Below are 17,251 nucleotides of genomic sequence, written 5' to 3'. Positions count from 1 at the left end.
CATAGTCAATTTAAATTTTATTTGATAAATCTTGATAAGAGGATTATAAAAATATTAATTTTATTAAAAATTGATATTTAGATAAAAAGGTTATATCATTTTAAAGTTTAAAATATTAAATTACTCCCCAAAAGTTTAATTGTTTAATTGTTTGTTGCATATCACAAATCCATACTAGCGCAGTCCACACATATGGGTCCTTTTGTATGATTCCACCTCTTTTATCTCACATATGAGTTCACATCTCTACTCCAAATATGTTGGGTGTAATTCAGACTTATTGCTCAAATTCAATTTAAGTTGTGTCAAGATCTGTTCAAATTCATCCAAATTCTAATTATAACCCGAGATTATCTGCTCAAGTTGGACCCGAGTTAAGCCTGATTTGCCCAAGTTGCCTGAATTGTATAAAAAACTAGGGTTTTTTTTTTTTGGTGCAACTAAGTTAATTAATTTGTTAAAATTAGACTCTATTAACAATTTTTTTTTGTAAAATAATTAATAACATCTGTATGGGGGCGAAATGTCCTCTGCTTTCCGTACTCCTTGTACTCCAAGCTTCTCTTGACGGCGTCTACCTGGCAACACAGAAACGGTGAGCTTCGGCGGTGGTGTGCCGGATAGACCCTCCGACGATCAAGTCAGTCCACTTGAGGAAGAAGAAGACTGATAGAGAGAGAGTATTCTCTTTGGGGAAGAAGTTACATACCTCTAACGTTCGTCCTCCTCCATATTTCAAGGCTGGCCATGCAACCTCAAGATTATGCGCGCACTACCTCTGCTATCCTTCCCAGGACAGGTGGCAGTGCTCGCCTCTCACCACCTTACGCGTGTAAAGGCTTAGTCCTCCCACCAGTACACGCAGAACTGTCCAACGGCATTGGCGCATGCTTGGAGCAGATTTCCTCTATCCCTCACGCCATTGGTCCAGGTGGCACACTCGACCAGAATACCACGACCGGTCTATCACTTGTAGAGAGTTGCCATCACATGCACACAACCGAGCTATGCACCGCCGGACTACCCCTTGCGAAGGGGCCAAAGGGCGATACTCATGGCCGAGCTGATACTGGCCGGTTCATTAGGCTAACCGGTTGTGAGGTATGCTGGCCTCCGCCCGTCCTACCTCTATACTCGGCCACACAAAGACCACTTACCTCGGCTGGTCGGTCAGAAGCGTGCCGGCTCTAACCGTACCCACGGTCTAGCCCGAGTTGCTCTTAGCTTGGTCATCAGACACTGCTACGCGCTCGGCCGCGTTATAGCTCGGCCAGGCATTGGTTCGTGTCTGGCCGGTCTTCAGTTCGTCGGCTTGCGATTCGTCATGATCGGCATTATCGTAGCTCGGTCGTACTAACGCGCAAATCTCCCCTCTCAATTGCCCCTTAACCCCATCCGACCTAGTCGTGATTGGGGTTACCATCGTGACCGAGCTAACGGATGAGTTGCGTCATCACCAAGCCGAGCATAATTGGGGCATATCTATCGCCGAGCTGTCCCGTTTGGTCGGCCATTTTCTCCGCAGTCTCATCAAAGGTCGTACAGCCGTACTGACAGCCGCGTTTCCAGTGCCACGTGGCTTCACGCCATTGGGTCGTGCAACCAGCTGTCCTGCACGCGTAGAATTCAAACGGCGCAGCCGTTTGGGGTTCGTTCCCCCCTCTTTCGTATTCCAACGAAGGGCCTAAAATCCTTCACTTTTCACCGTCTCTTCCACACACACCCTAAACCCTAGCTTCTATATTCTTTGAGAACTTCCCCTCACTGCCGTTGCGTCTCACCTGCCTCCGTTTCCATTTTTTGCTTCTCGTGAGGTCACAACCAAGTTCGAGAGGCCTTGCTCTTGCATCTGGTATTTGGTAAGTCCTCCTACCCTTTCTCCAAACTCTCGTACTCGAGTTCCTCAAGTTTTTCACTTTTTTGTGCTTGTATTCTCCATGTTTATACTCGGGGCCATTAGAGTTGCTTTCCCTTGCTTAGATCTTGCACACCCTAGGGCAAACAAAAACAGTAGGAATGGATGGGGCTTTCATGCCCCTCGTTTCTCCTGGGTTCGAACGAGTTCGTCCTATTTTTAGGATGAACAGTTTGAATCTGGGTAGAACCGAGCTAAACTCTCGTTTAGATCCATAAATGACACTTCGGCCGAGCAAAAATTGGTTTGTGGCTTCTCGTAGAGGCTGTAGCCGAGTCGAACTACCAATTAAACAGGTAATAGAATTGAACCGGGCGAAAACTTGAGGTCGTTACTTGGGCCTTGACAGAGTTAGTTCGTCAAGTAGAACCGACCGAGCTATAACTTTGTTAGGATCTCCTTCTTGGACCTTGACCGAGCCAGATGCGGAGAGTTAGAACCGAACTAGGAAATAGACGAGTAGCCTAGCCGAGGTAGGGGTCGAACCAGCCAAACACTAGTGACCCTTTCATTGAGCTAGTTGCAATAAGAGTCGCGCAATTTTTGCCGTGCTAACCCTTGGAAATTATTTTTAATAATGCAGAACACACTAGGACCGTCCAGGCCAGTCCAGAACCATCATTGGTGGAGCTCAAGGTTCGAGCAAATACACCATCCTTTTTGACCGAGATAGTCAATAAACCAAATAAAACCGAGATAAATGGGGAAGTACCGATTTATGGTTAGCTCACCCAGCGCGATGGCGGAGTTTCGAAGGGAGTATAACATCCCAGATGACGTCGTCTTAGAGCTCGCTAGAAAGGGAGACACCCCTTGGGGGGATCTAGACCGGTGCCCCTTTACCGTCGTATCAATAGTAGAGGGAGGGCTCCGCTTCCCGGTTCAACCCTTGATCTGCGAATTTTTGAGGCAGACAAGGCTTTGCCCGACCCAAGTTTCAAATAACACTTACAAAATAGTAAACGGGGTCACCGAGCTGAACCGGAGGCTCGGTCTAAATCTCGGTCTGGCCGAAATTTTCCATCAGTATAGTCTAAGTAGAAACAAGAGTGGGCTTTGCTGGTACCTCAAAGTCAAGAAGGGCCGAGCAAAGCTAATAGAGGACAACCCGGACAAGGAGACCAACGACGACGACTTCTTGTGGGTGTCCGGTGGCTATGAGGACACCAAGGCACCCATACCGGGATGGTATATTAGAAAGGATTTTGGCAGTGTCGGTGAGTCGCTCAGCTGACCGCGCTATTTTCTTTATGCATCAATTACTTTCCATGCCGATCTAACACTTGTCTTCTTTTTGCAGATAAGCACCTAGCAGCCGACTGCTACTGGGCCAACCAAGAGGCCATCAGAGTCCTGCTGTGCCATCCTGCTGAGGAGAGGGAGGCTTCGAAACTGCTCCGCTTCGAACAGACCTACCACTACACCGCACCGCGTAAGAGCCGGGTTACCGATTTTCTGCGTGCGCCAACCCCAGAACTGCATCCAAACCTACCACCGATCAGGCTTGTTCCACTCACCGCCGAGCAAGAAATGGCGAAAATCAAGGCCATCAAGTCCATGATCACCGGGGAAGAAGACGAGTCCCAAAAACCAGAGGCGACCGGGGGGACATCCTCCACACCCATCGGGCAACAAGGGGTAGTACTAGCACTCGCTAGCGAGCAACCGGCTGGTCGGTCGAAGAAGCGGCCGAGGAAAGAGCAAACTGTGTCGCGTCTGGCCGATGAAGACTCTACCAATGGCGTCTCCATCGAGCTCGGGAACTAGACTGAGCAACCACAGACCGGCAAGTCCAAGGGCCCAGCCACCCCCCCGGTCTGGGCGCCCGAGTTCAAATACCAGGGCCGAGTAGTTTCTGCTGAAGACTCCGTTTACGCGGACAAGGACTACTCGCTTGGTTTCAATTTGACCAAGGGGTTGATCTTGCCCGCCGATATGAAAAAACACGACGAGCTTTCTGACCTCAAGGTCCTCCGCTCGGCGGCGAAATCCATAGTGCTGGTAAGTTCTCAATTTTTTACGTCGAACTGTTTGCTCGGTTTTTTCTCGGTTCACCGGATACTAACCATCTCACGCTTGTTTTCAGGCCGCGCAAAAGAACCATTTGGCCCACGACCACATGATCAAGGTACGGCAGAGCCTGCGGGATGCAATAGCGGAGAACAAGGCCCAAAAGGCCAAGATAGCGAAGCTCAAGGCCGCGCAGGAAGCGGTTGAGACCGAACGAGATAACCTGAGCCAAAAGGTCGATCGAGCTGAAGCGGACAAACAGCGGGCCGTGAAGTCGACCAAAGCCCAGTATCTCGCCGAGCTGAGGAAGCTACGCGATGCCCACAAAGAGGAGAAAGATAAGGCGGTTAGCGACGCCGAAGACAAGGGCTATGCGCAAGGCGAAAGAACGTATGAACGGCAGGTGTAGGCGACCAGGGACATCTTTTTTCAGTGCAGCTGGAAAGCTGTCGTGGAGAAAGTTGGCCTTGGTCAGGATGCTGACATGTTCCTGCATCTGCCTGCGACCTTCATATCGCACTATATGCAGGCCTATGCGAGCGCCGCGCAAAAGAGGCTCATAGAGGAGGCGAACAAGGAAGCCGCGGAAGAAGCCTCCGCCGCGCAATAGGCCGAGCAAACTTCACCTGAAGCGTCTCAGGATGCTGAAGATCAAGTAGTCGATCGGGAGGTTGCCACGGTGGAGGTTGCGGATGATGAGTTGGAAGTAAGCCTGCCCGAGCACAATCCTGAGGTGGCGGAGCAGGCTCTGGAGGTCGCCGAGCAGACGATTGATCTGGAACTGGACTGAAATGCCTCCTTCCATTTCTTGCTTTATTTTCGTTTCATGTTTTTTGTTCAATGTAACCGGGCTAGGGCCCTACAATTGTAACGCAATTTCGTTAATCAATGAAATTTTAACTTTTTGCCCGTTTAACTTCTATTGCTTTTTGGCGTCGACGTGCAAAATTTCCATAAACGCGTTCAAACTTCAACTAGCAGCTCGGCTCCTTTGGAATTTCAATTGCACCTTTTAAAATGCCGAGCAAAATATGCTCGGCTCGAAATTAAGGGCTTATGAACGCGGCTTTGCTCGGCTCAAAATTAAGGGCTCATGAACGCAGCCGAGCAAAATCAGCTCGGCCTTGATGGGTTTTCAAACTTTACAAAATTCCATTACTTTAATGTGGCCGAGCAAAAACCAGCTCGCCCTTTCAGTTGGGTAGATCACCAGCTCGGCTTCTCATTAGTTGGACAAAACACCAACATGCTAAATCTGGCCGAGCAAAGTCAACCCGGCCGCTACATTGGGCAAAACACCAATGTTTCATTTCGGTTGGTCATGTCGCCAACATTTCTTTTCCGCCGAGCAAAGTCAGCTCGGCTTTTTATCGGCTCGTTTTCCATATTGGACAAGACACCAATACGCCGTCTAGGCCGAGCGAAATCAGCTCGGCCTTTACATTGGGCAAAATATCAATGTTTCAGTTTGGCCATGACGCCAACATTTCGACCGGGCGAGCATATTCAGCTCGGTCCCAATGCGAATTGGTCCATCCGCCAGTTATTTCGTTGGACAATGCAACTGTTTGTGCAGTCTGCTTCCATTCCGGCGAGTGGGAATCAGTCCGGTCCCATTCAGGTCGGTCCTCTTGCCCCTGGCATTCATAATTGTCTTGCGTCCTTGCGAATTCATTGTACAAAGGTGTAATACCAAACAACAAGAGGGCTATTTTTCATTACAAAAGCTTTGCTATCTTTTACATTAAGTGCCAAAAGGCTAAATGTCTAAAAAAGCTAAACAACACAAGCAAATTACATCTTAAAAGTAAAAGACCTTAAGGTTGGCCGTATTCCATGGTCTGGGGACAGCTTTGTCATCTATATCTTCCAGATGGTATGCCCTTTTACCAGCAAGACCAATCACCTTGTATGGTCCTTTCCAATTTGCACCGAGCTTTCTTTCGCCAGGGACCACTGTGTTGCCAAGCACCTTTCTTAATACCCAGTCCCCAATCTTGAACAGCCTGGGGTGCACAGCCTTGTTGTACTTTTTGGAGAGTTCTTGTTGATAAGCCGCTATGTGGATCAATGCTCGCTCCCTCCTTTCTTCAGCAAGGTCCAACTCCAATGCCACCGCTTCATTATTCAGATCCGGCTGGAAACTTTCAGAGCGGATGGTTGGCATGCCAATTTCCAACGGGATGACGGCCTCCATGCCATAGGCCAAAGCAAATGGTGTTCCCCCGGTTGACCGCCTTGGCGTAATGCGGTATGCCCAGAGCACATTAGGGAGTTCTTCAGCCCACTTGCCCTTAGCCTTCTCAAGCCGCTTCTTCAGCCCGTCCAGGATGGTCTTGTTTGAGGCCTCTGCTTGACCATTTGACTGAGTATAGGCCGGCGTCGAATTATAGAACTCGATCTTCAACTCCTCGCAAAATCCGCGAAAGAGTTTACCATCAAATTGATTGCTATTATCCGAGATGAGGGCCTTGGGTATACCGAAACGGGTGATGACGTTTTGCCATACAAACTTCTTCACGTCTTTTTCCCTTATAGTCGCTAGTGGCTCGGCCTCAACCCACTTGGTGAAATAGTCGGTGGCGGCGATGAAGAACTTGCGGCCGCCCGGTGCAGCTGGGAGTGGCCCAACGATATCCAACCCCCAAAGCGCGAACGACCAAGGACTTGTGAGAGGGAGCAAATCTCTAGCCGGCTGGTGGATCTGGTGGGCGAACTTCTGACACTTCTCGCACCTGCGAACATATTCTTGTGCATCTGCCTGCATGCGCGGCCACCAATAACCCTGAGAAATTGCTCGGTAAGCCAAGGATCTGCCCCCAGTATGGCTGCCACAGATGCCCTCATGTATCTCATAGAGGAAAGCCTCCACCTTGGTGGGGTGGACACATTTCAAATATGGCCCGCTGAAAGACTTCTTGTACAAGGCCCCGGACGAGGAGAGCCAAAACCGCTCTGACATTGCCCGGATCTTGTGTGCCGCCTTCTTTTCTTCTGGTAGAATTCTATCTTTTAGGAAGGCGATGATAAGATCCATCCAAGAAGGGCCCAAGTCGGTGCAGAGCACCTCGGCTGACTCTGGTTCCTCAATGCTTGGCCGGGGTGAAAATTCTATCATCAAGGGGTTAAGAAAAGCTGTCTGAGCAGAAGCAAGTCTGGCCAATTCATCAGCCGCGCTGTTTTCCTCTCGGTCAATTTGTTCCATCCTTATTGCAGCGAACTTCTTGATCTCTGCGCGTACCAGCGCCTGATACTTGGCCATTCTTTCGTCCTTTGCCTCATACTCCCCTGAGACCTGATTAACCACCAACTTGGAATCACTAAATACCATAAGGGTTGTGGCTTTCATTCTCAGCGCGCTTCTCAGTCCGACAAGGAGAGCTTCATACTCAGCCTCGTTGTTGGATGCTGGGAAGCCGAGTGTAATTGCCTGCTCGATGATCAGCCCGTTCAGCGAGTTCAGCACGATGCCCAGCCCGGCCCCATGTCTGTTGGACGCCCCATCAACGAAGAGCTTCCACATCTCGCCGATAAACAGCTTCCAACAATCAGAGGGGTTCTGGGAGCTTCTCAATTCCAAGTCTCTGGTTGGCTCATTCTGGTCTCTTTCCTCGTCATGGTTGACTTCCTCCTTCATCGAGTCGTTCGCCTTCGCTGGTTCGGTCGCTCTTTGCCCTTCTTCCTCTTGCGCACCAATACTTGTTTTTGTTGCCAGAACCAAGGGTTGTGCTAAATCCGCGCCAACCAAATCAATTGGGTAGACTAGATGCATCCTAGGGGCAAATTCCGCCACAAAGTCAGCAAGTGCTTGAGCCTTGATTGCAGTGCGTGGTCGGAACTTGATGTCATATTGTCCTAATTCCACGGCCCATTTCAAAATTCTCCCAGTGAAGTCTGCCTTTTCAAAAAGCATCTTGAGCGGGAACTCAGTTAACACAACTATTGTATGGGCATGAAAATAGTGTGCCAGCTTTCTTGATGCCATCATTAGGGCCAGCGCCAATTTTTCCAAGGGAAGATATCTCGTTTCAGCTGGGAGCAGAGTAGCTTACATACAAGATTGATAGGTGCTGGATGCTTTCAGCACGGACCAATACCGCGCTGACCGCATGTTGAGAGACAGCCAAGTAGAGGTACAACTCTTCGCCCGGCTGAGGCGTGACCAAAATAGGGGTTGAGGAGAGATATGCTTTCAGGTCTGCTAGTGCGCAGTCGCACTCGTCATCCCAGGAGAACTTAGCCTTCAAGGTCTTGAAGAAGGGACTGCAACGATCCGAAGACCAGCTGATAAATCTGTTCAACGCGGCTGCCATCCCGGCAAGATGTTGCACGTCCTTCGTGGAGTTAGGACGCTCTAGGTCTTGTATAGCCTTGATCTGTGATGGGTCAGCTTCAATCCCTCGATTTGTGACCAGAAAACCCCAAAATTTTCCGTTGCCGACTCCGAAGGCGCATTTGGAAGCGTTCAAACGAAGCTTGTGGCGTTTAAGTATAGCAAACATTTCTGCTAGGTCGGAGAGGTGCTGAGCTTTCTCCTTACTTTTCACCACCATATCGTCGATGTAGGCTTCCATGGTGTGGCCCAGCATTGGGGCGAACATCTTTGTCACCATCCGTTGAAAAGTCGCCCCGGCGTTCTTTAGTCCGAACGGCATGACTTTGTAACAATATAAGCCTCTGGGGGTTGTGAACGACGTGATATCTATGTCTAGTTTATACATGGCTATCTGGTGGTAGCCGCGATATGCGTCCAGGAAGCTAAATCTCTGATGGCCAGCGGTTAAGTCCACTAGCTGGTCAATTCGTGGGAGGGGAAAGCTGTCCTTGGGGCAAGCTCGGTTGACAGTCTTGTAGTCAACGCAGACTCGCCACTTGTCATTCTTCTTCGGAACAACCACTATGTTGGATATCCACCGAGGGTATTGCACCTCCTCTATGGCCCCAGCTTCCAACAGGTTCTTCACTTCTTCCGCTACCACCTCAGCGTGGTGCAAGGCTGAGCGGCGTGTCCTTTGGATGATGGGCCGTGCATCAGGGAAAACATTCAACTGATGGAAAATGAAGCTTGGGTCAACGCCAGGCATATCGTAAGGCATCCACGCAAAGACCTCCAAATTAGAAGTCAAGAATTTGATGTATTCTAACCGCTCGGCGCTCGACAAAGATGATCCCATGAGGAAGAACTTAGTCGGGTCATTCTCGTCGATGCGCACTTAAACCAAATCCTCTACCGATTTTTCCTCAGCCTTCCTTCCTACGTCTTCAAGAACCTCTTTACCCTCGGGCCCCTCAATCATTTGGATAAACCCTTTGGCCGCTTGGCTGCCATTTACCGCAACGAAGCATTGTTTTGCCATCACTTGGTCCCCCCAAACTTCCTCTATTTGTCTGCTTGGTGCCGGAAAGCGCATGACTTGGTGCAAGGTCGAAGCAACTGCTTGCATGGCGTGCAGCCAGCCCCTACCTAAGATCAAGTTGTAAGTCGATGGAACTTTGAGCACCCAGAATTCTACTTGCTTTACGACCGATCCCGCTTTGATCGGCAAAATAATCTTTCCGATCGGCCATTCCGGCTGTGAGTTGAAGCCGACCAAAAGGGACGTTGCGGGGGCCAAGTCCTTGTCTTCCAACTTCATTTGTTTAAATGCGTCATAATACATAATTTCTACCGAACTCCCCTGGTCGATCAAGATTCTCTTGATGTCAAAGTCTTTGACGCGAAGAGTGACTACTAAAGCATCATTGTGCGGCATCTGAACTCTTTCCAAGTCCTTGGTTGAGAATGAAAGGATGTCCCTCTCTCCGGTCTTTCCCCTCTTCACAGCGGGCTGAACAGAGAGCACTTCCCTCATGTGCTCGGCCTTCTTGATCATCCCTCTCAGCACGCAGACCCTGGCCGGTTCAATGATGCCGTGGATGACGTTGATTACACCTTGCGAGGGCGCTTCTAGGGCGGCCAGGCCGTTTGGCTCGGCTTGGTCCGCTAGCGTGGCCTTGATGCCCCCATCTATGTATTGGTCGAGATGCCCCGCCGCCACCAACTCCTCCAAGTGTTGTTTGAGCGGCAAGCAGTCCTCTGTTTGGTGCCCCCGTTCTTCATGAAAGGTGCAGCGATATTTTGAATTGAAGCCCCTCTGCGCAGCCCCCAACTTGGCCGGCCAACGGACGAAGGGTTTACCTCGAATCTCGCTCAAAATGCGGTAGATGGGGATTTTAAAAACCGTGGTGATTCTAGTCCGTGCATTCAATTTTCTTTTGGCATCCTCCGCTGCATCACGGGGAGTGTCAGCTCGGTCATTTCGGCGGCCCTTGTTTCTGTCATCACGGTTTGATCCGTGGCGCTGATCTTTTGACCGGTTGTTTGGGCGGTTATCATCTTGCCCAATCGAGTGAACTTTCCCCGTCACCTTTCTGTCTGCCGCGACCGGATTAGCCTTCTCGGCCGCGGAGGCGGCATCATCCTCCACGCGAATGTGCTCGTTGATCCGCTGCATCAATGACTCCATGGTTGTGGGTTGATGCATCATGAGTGAATCTCGCAGCCTATGTCGGATTGGGAGACCCCGTTTGTATTGAGTGATCGCCAGATTGGTGGGGGAGTCGAGGATCTCATTGTAAGTTTCCCAGTATTTCGCATTGTATGCCTTCAACGAACACCCAGACTCCATCTTGACGCCCAGGAGATGGTCGACTTCCTTCGGCGTTAGTGTGTTGGTTTTGAATCTGGTGACGAAGGCTTCTGCTAGTTGCTGCCACCCATCAATACTCCCCTTCGGGAGCCTTTCGAACCACTTCAAACCCAGCTCTCCCAAGCTTGTTGGGAATATGAGGCACATCAAGGCGTCATTGCGCCGGTGGCTAGCCATCACTTGTCGGTAATGGCTCACATGCATGTACGGATCCGTCTTGCCGTCGTACAAAGTGAACTTTGGCTGGTGGAATCTGGCGGGGAGCGGTGTACTCTTAATCTTTGGAGACAGCGGCGTGGCTGTAAGTCGCGCCAGCTCTTTGTCCACCCGCGCAGGGGCCATCACTTTGGGGGCTGGCATCGCCACTTCCTCACTACAACGAATTGGAGCGCTTAACCTCTGCAATGCCGGCACTCTCCGAGCCTCCCGACGGCGCGCCCTCTCCTCCAATACATCCCTCAAGTCCCTGGAACGTGTGGAGAAAGAGGATCCCGACGTCGGCGTCGGGCGTGAGGGGTGGTAGGTGCTGTCGCGAGAGAGGGTCCTACCCTCTCTTTGGTCGGAATCCCCAACCCCATAGTTCCTGGTGATAGAGAGAGAGTGAGTTCTCCCCTAGCAGCGACTGCTACTACGAGGGGACGGGGTGCGCTCACTGAGGTTGCCCTCTCCAGTAACACCCTTCCCTTTAATCTGGCGTTTCAGTAGCTCCATCTCCGCCGCCATCTTGCGAATGAAGGTGTAACACCCCTGTTCCGTAATATGCTAATTGGTTCCTAATACGTATGTGACTATATGTTTTGATATGATTTTTGTGTGCCATTATGTGAATATATGCGACTTTGGAATTCTACCTGTTCACCGTAGGAATATCTGTTTGAATAATCTGCTCTGGAAATTAAATTGAGGGCCTTATCGGCCACAGAACCCGAAATTGATTACGCCATTGTGATTGGCATAATTTTTAGAGCCTACGGTGAAATTTAATTAGAAATTGATTCGGGTCAGATTAAGTTGATTAAATTGATAATTTAGTGCCCAATTGTTTATTATTATTATTTTGTAATAGTGGGGTTTGATGTAAAAGGGCACTACACCCTCAATTCCTTTCCTTATGTAGCTTTGGCTGATTAAACTCTCTAGAGAGAGTGAGAGACCCGAAATTGAGAGAGAAAGGGGGAAATCATCTAAGTTTGCTCTTGAAGCTTTGGAGTCTTGAAGGCTAGCTCAAGAATTAACCATAGATTGTGAGGATCAAGCTCCTAGGTGAGTGATTCTTGGATTATAATTGTAATTTTGTGCATGTCCAAGCTATCTTGATAATCAAGAACAAGATTGCAATGAAGTTGAGTTGTGTTGTTGAATTGAAGCTTAATATGTGCATGCATGTAAGAAATACTTCGAAATTTGCATGTTTGAGCACAAATGTGTATAACCCATGTGAAATATTAAAGGAAACTCATGTCTTGGTCACCATTTGTGTTATCTAAGTTGAGAATATGGCTAATCCATCACATGCATGTACAAATTGAGAAGATATGAGCTTTGAATGCATGAAATGGTTACATTGGTAATGAGTTGGTGGAAAATGAGCCATGCATGTAAATAAATTATGAAATTGAGCTTCAATATGTTGTAATTCTATGTTTGTACCATGTTAATACATGATTATGTGAAGTTTGGGCCGAAATCGTGCATTTAGAGCCTTTGAATGTCGAGATGAAGCTCAAGAACTCAATCTGGAAAACCCAGATTTTTTATGTTCGCTCGAGCGGGTTGAGTGACGCTCGAGCGAAGAAATCGAGCTCCCAGCATTTTCCGCAGACATGGTTCCCGCTCGAGCGGGGAAGTTGACGCTCGAGCGGGGAGCTATGTAGACAGGCAGTACGCTCGAGCGGCCGAGTTCATGCTCGAGCTGGAATTGAAGGCAACCAGTACTTTTGCAGACCTAAGGGTCTGCTCGAGCGGGAAGGTCCACGCTCGAGCGGGGACCCTATTTTTTTGAAATCATGTTTTTGCATTTTGTGTTCTGTTTTCCGTTCTCTTTTACTTGCAAGCACTCTTAGGCATATGTTAAGCATTGTAAATGAGTTAATGAGATAATAATAAAGCCTAAAGAGGAATATGTGAATTACAGAACGGATTGAACTGTTAATGACCCTTTTGTGTTCATGAAACGTGTAGGGTCAAGCTCCAGGGCAAATCCGCAAGCCGATCACTGTGAGTAATATCGATATTTGAATGCTTGTAAATGTCCAATTGTTTACTCTCTTGAAGCTTTATGAATTGCTAACTGGGATTGTGGGATTGTGGGCGTAAGTCTGATATGAACGCATAAATGGACCCAAGGTCGTTTCGATAAGCATAAATGGGCCAAAGGCCGTTTTGAAATGAATGAGTGGGCCAAAGGCCGTTTTGAAATGAATGAGTGGGCCAAAGGCCGCTTTGAAATGAATGAGTGGACCGAAGGTCGATTGACATATATGAATGGACCTAAGGTCGTTTTGACGTGAACGAATGGACCGAAGGTCGTTTCGATATGAATAAATGGACCGAAGGTCGTTTTGATAGAAATAAATGGACCTAAGGTCGTTTTGACATGAATGAGTGGGCCGAAGGCCGTTTTGACACGAATGTATGGGCCGAAGGCCGTTTTGACGTAAACGAATGGGCCGAAGGCCATTTTGACATAAATGAACGGGCCGAAGGCCGTTTTGACATAAATGAATGGGCCGAAGGCCGTTTTGACATGAATAGAAATTTAAATGGGCCAAGGGCCAGAATGTTTAGAACTACAGTCACTTGGTTTGAATTTCGTATAGTTATATATCTGTTAAATGGAAACATGAATTGGGCCTAAGGCCGTTTGGAACATGTTGATCTACATCGTTATGTAACTTCTGTATTTGATTTGATATTATTCACTGGGCTTTCGCTCACGCTCATTCATGTGTTTGTAGGTGAGCCAAGAGAAGTTCAGACCCAGCCTCAGAGAAGTCTGTATGGAACCACTAAGGTTTTGAGAGAGTCAGCCCTTGTGTCTCACGCATGAGACCCGCCTTCGCCTTTTTGTTGTGTATTTGCATTTTGTCAGGTTGGCGAAGTTTTGTATATGTCTGCTTATAGTTTTTATGGGTTGACTTAGTTTTGGATGATCCTGTCTGTACAGAACCTATATCACTATGTTTCTGTTGTGAGTTATTAACGTACATATGTATGGTTTGTTTTGATGTGCCATGTAAGCACAGCTCTATGGACAAAGTTTTAAATTGCTTCCGTTTGGCCCCCATTAACTCTGTTAAAATACGCTTGGTTTGGTTTGAGGCCGTAGGTAATCTTAGGATTACTGGCCGGTTACGTCCTTAACCCATGGGGGCGGGTTCAGGTCGTGACAGAAGGCGTCTTGGTCCTTGAGTTTGTGCTCCAGACACTGCGCATGGGACTCCCCCCCGCGTCAGCGGCTTTTCGGACTCTGCGAGCGATCAATACTCCTCCCGCGTTTGTCTCGCGCATCTCGCGAAGGAGTCTCTAGGCCCGCCATGGCTGGAATATTCGGAGGACCTTCTCTCAAGCGGATGTACTCAGGTGTGATACCATCGACGACGGACAGTAGGGCTTCGCCGTTGTTGGCCGTGGAAGTGGTTGAAGAAGCTCAAAGAGCAAGGGTTGAGTATCAAAGAGTTCCTACAGACGGCGCCAATTGTACAGGGGCGAAATGTCCTCTGCTTTCCGTACTCCTTGTACTCCAAGCTTCTCTTGACGGCGTCTACCTGGCAACACAGAAACGGTGAGCTGCCCGGCGGTGGTGTGCCGAATAGACCCTCCGACGATCAAGTCAGTCTACTTGAGGAAGAAAAAGACTGATAGAGAGAGTATTCTCTTTGGGGAAGAAGTTGCATACCTCTAACGTTCGTCCTCCTCCATATTTCAAGGCTGGCCATGCAGCCTCAAGATTATGCGCGCACTACCTCTGCTGTCCTTCCCAGGACAGGTGGCAGTGCTCGCCTCTCACCACCTTACGCGTGTAAAGGCTTAGTCCTCCCACCAGTACACGCAGAACTGTCCAACGGTATTGGCGCATGCTTGGAGTAGATTTCCTCTATCCCTCACGCCATTGGTCCAGGTGGCACACTCGACCAGAATACCACGACCGGTCTATCACTTGTAGAGAGTTGCCATCACATGCACACAACCGAGCTATGCACCGCCGGACTACCCCTTGCGAAGGGGCCAAAGGGCGATACTCATGGCCGAGCTGATACTGGCCGGTTCATTAGGCTAACCGGTTATGAGGTATGCCGGCCTCCGCTCGTCCTACCTCTATACTCGGCCACACGAAGACCACTTACCTCGGCTGGTCGGTCAGAAGCGTGCCGGCCCTAACCGCACCCACGGTCTAGCCCGAGTTGCTCTTAGCTTGGTCATCAGACACTGCTACGCGCTCGGCCGCGTTATAGCTCGGCCAGGCATTGGTTCGTGTCTGGCCGGTCTTCAGCTCATCGGCTTGCGGTTCGTCATGATCGGCATTATCGTAGCTCGGCCGTACTAACGCGCAAATCTCCCCTCTCAACATCAAACTAAATAATTTATATGATGTAAGAGATATAAGAATTAAAGAGCCGATGTGCCGCTAAGGTAGTCTTTACAATTTCGAAGTGAAAAGAAAAATGTAAGATTTTATATTGTGTTACTTGTATTTATAATATATATTCAATATAATTTAACAATATATATTATTTTAACATCATGTAATGACTAATAATTTATATGTTATATATTTATATTTATATAATTCAAATTGTTTGATATCTTTACCAAAATCTGTTTAAATTTAATTTGTGTTTTTAAAATTTTGTCCAACTCTACACCAAATTTAAAAATATTTTGCCGAGGTTATAAAAAAACATTCAAGCTAAGCTTGGGTCATTTGGGTTGGGCATGTCCAAGTTGCACCTATTAATTTGTGAAAATTTACAATTTTATTCAACTTTTTTATTTGTACACCAAAATTAAAAGAAAACAGTCCCGTTCCGTGTGGGCCAATTTTACATTCGTATATTTGCAGCGGCATGGAAAAGTTGAACAGTGCAGAGACTATAGACCAAACCAAAATTGGCTCATGAACATGAATGATATATCAACACTGACAAAAAAAAAAAAAAAATCAAATACGTAAATAGGAACATGAAGATCTAAAATATATAAAATATAACCATCGTTGTACCAATTTCTATGATCACTGTAAACTAAACAAAACAACTAATTAAGAATCTGGATCTTTAAAACAAAAAGGAAAGCAATGAAGTTTCTCTACCCCAAAATAACTATAATAAATCATACAGAATGAGCAAACCTATGACTGACTAATAAGAATATGAGGTGATTTCCATATCAGAAGCCCAAAGATTGAGATTGTCCCTCATTAGTTGCAAGATGAAGAGACAAGTTTCCTTGTATGACTCGTTTCCCAAACTGTCCAGCTTAGCCATGGCTTCCTCATAGGCCTCCCTCGCTATGCTACATGCTTTCTCTGATGCACCTTCAATCTCGTAGAAGAAAACCGAGAAATTGAGTGCCAGACCCAGCCTCGTGGGAAGGGTTGGAGCGAGTTCAGAAACCGCAATTGCTTCCGCAGCCTTGTATGCCATGATGGTGTTCTCAACGGCCTCTGTTTTCTCTGTTCCGACTTTGAATTCCGTCATGTATCGATAGTAATCCCCCTTCATCTTCAAGTATAAGACTTTGGACTCGCTCTTCGATGCCGAGGGTATCAGATGCTTTTCCAGCAGATTCAAAACCCTATTGCAGATATGAGAGAGTTCTGATTCGATCTTGGATTTGTAGTCGGTGACGAGTGCGACGTGGTTGTTGTGGTTCTGTTCAGTTGAAGAGAGGGCCTGCCAGGCGGCACGGAGTGAGTCAATTACTTTCTTGGTGGCGGTGGAGAGGAGGTTACGCTCCTCGATTATGAGTTCACTGCCGGAGGAGGAGGAGGTAGAAACGATGATGAGCTTTTCCATGAAGTTGACGGTATCTTTGTACCGGTTGGCTTCCTGGGCAAGTTTGGCCATATAGAAGCACTCGTATCTGCTCATGTTTTCTGGTACAGCCATTGCCATTAAAATCTCCAAGGATTTAAGAGCTATAGAATGAGTTAAAAAGAAAGAAAAGATAATAGAATAGGAGAGAAGAGATTAAAAACTGGAAGAATTCAAGAGCTATAGAGTGAGTTAAAAGAAAAGGAAAGGGCGTTTATTTATAGAGGGAGGTTTTCTGATTTTGGAAACTAAAGTTGGAACTAGATTTGGAAAGTAAAAAAAGTCTTTGGTCAGACTCTCAAGTCCTAAGGCTACGCCATATGGTCCACCTCTTACTTTTACTATATATATATATATTAATACTTTTTTTTCAACCCATTATACAGGAACTCATATTCCCTGTTTTTTGAATAGAAAAAATGGAAATTTATTAATTAGTCTTATTAATTATAATTATTTATTCATAGGTTTTAATTAATAAATTTATCATCGTAAATTTATTTATAAAAAAAATAAAAATTGATAAATTTATCAATAAGACTTAATAAGTAATTAGTTTCAAAAGTAAGATTTGTTAGTAATTTATCCTTTAAAAAAAATAC

General features: G+C 47.4%; 2 protein-coding genes and 1 pseudogene across 3 annotated transcripts; all 3 read right to left on the bottom strand.

Annotated features, from left to right (window-relative positions):
* Positions 1-5,726: 5,726 nt before the first annotated feature.
* Positions 5,727-7,910, bottom strand: LOC145820653 (uncharacterized). The gene is made up of 2 exons (XM_082917064.1): positions 6,214-7,910; positions 5,727-6,162 (listed from the first exon to the last, which is right to left on the bottom strand). Exons 1-2 carry the CDS (start codon positions 7,908-7,910, stop codon positions 5,727-5,729), a joined length of 2,133 nt encoding a protein of 710 aa, XP_082773190.1.
* A 1,228-nt stretch (positions 7,911-9,138) lies between these two features.
* Positions 9,139-10,956, bottom strand: LOC145820651 (uncharacterized). Its single transcript, XM_082917039.1, has one exon. It carries the CDS (start codon positions 10,954-10,956, stop codon positions 9,139-9,141), a length of 1,818 nt encoding a protein of 605 aa, XP_082773165.1.
* A 4,807-nt stretch (positions 10,957-15,763) lies between these two features.
* Positions 15,764-16,832, bottom strand: LOC114302272 (14-3-3 protein 1 pseudogene; annotated as a pseudogene). Its single transcript, XR_014328894.1, has one exon. The product of XR_014328894.1 is annotated as a 14-3-3 protein 1 pseudogene (transcript).
* Between the last annotated feature and the right edge of the window lie 419 nt (positions 16,833-17,251).

The sequence above is a fragment of the Camellia sinensis genome, chromosome 1 (genome assembly GCF_055761805.1).
Source record: "Camellia sinensis isolate YWXY chromosome 1, ASM5576180v1, whole genome shotgun sequence".
Classification (NCBI taxonomy): domain Eukaryota; kingdom Viridiplantae; phylum Streptophyta; class Magnoliopsida; order Ericales; family Theaceae; genus Camellia; species Camellia sinensis.
This window is presented reverse-complemented; position numbering and strand designations above follow the sequence as displayed.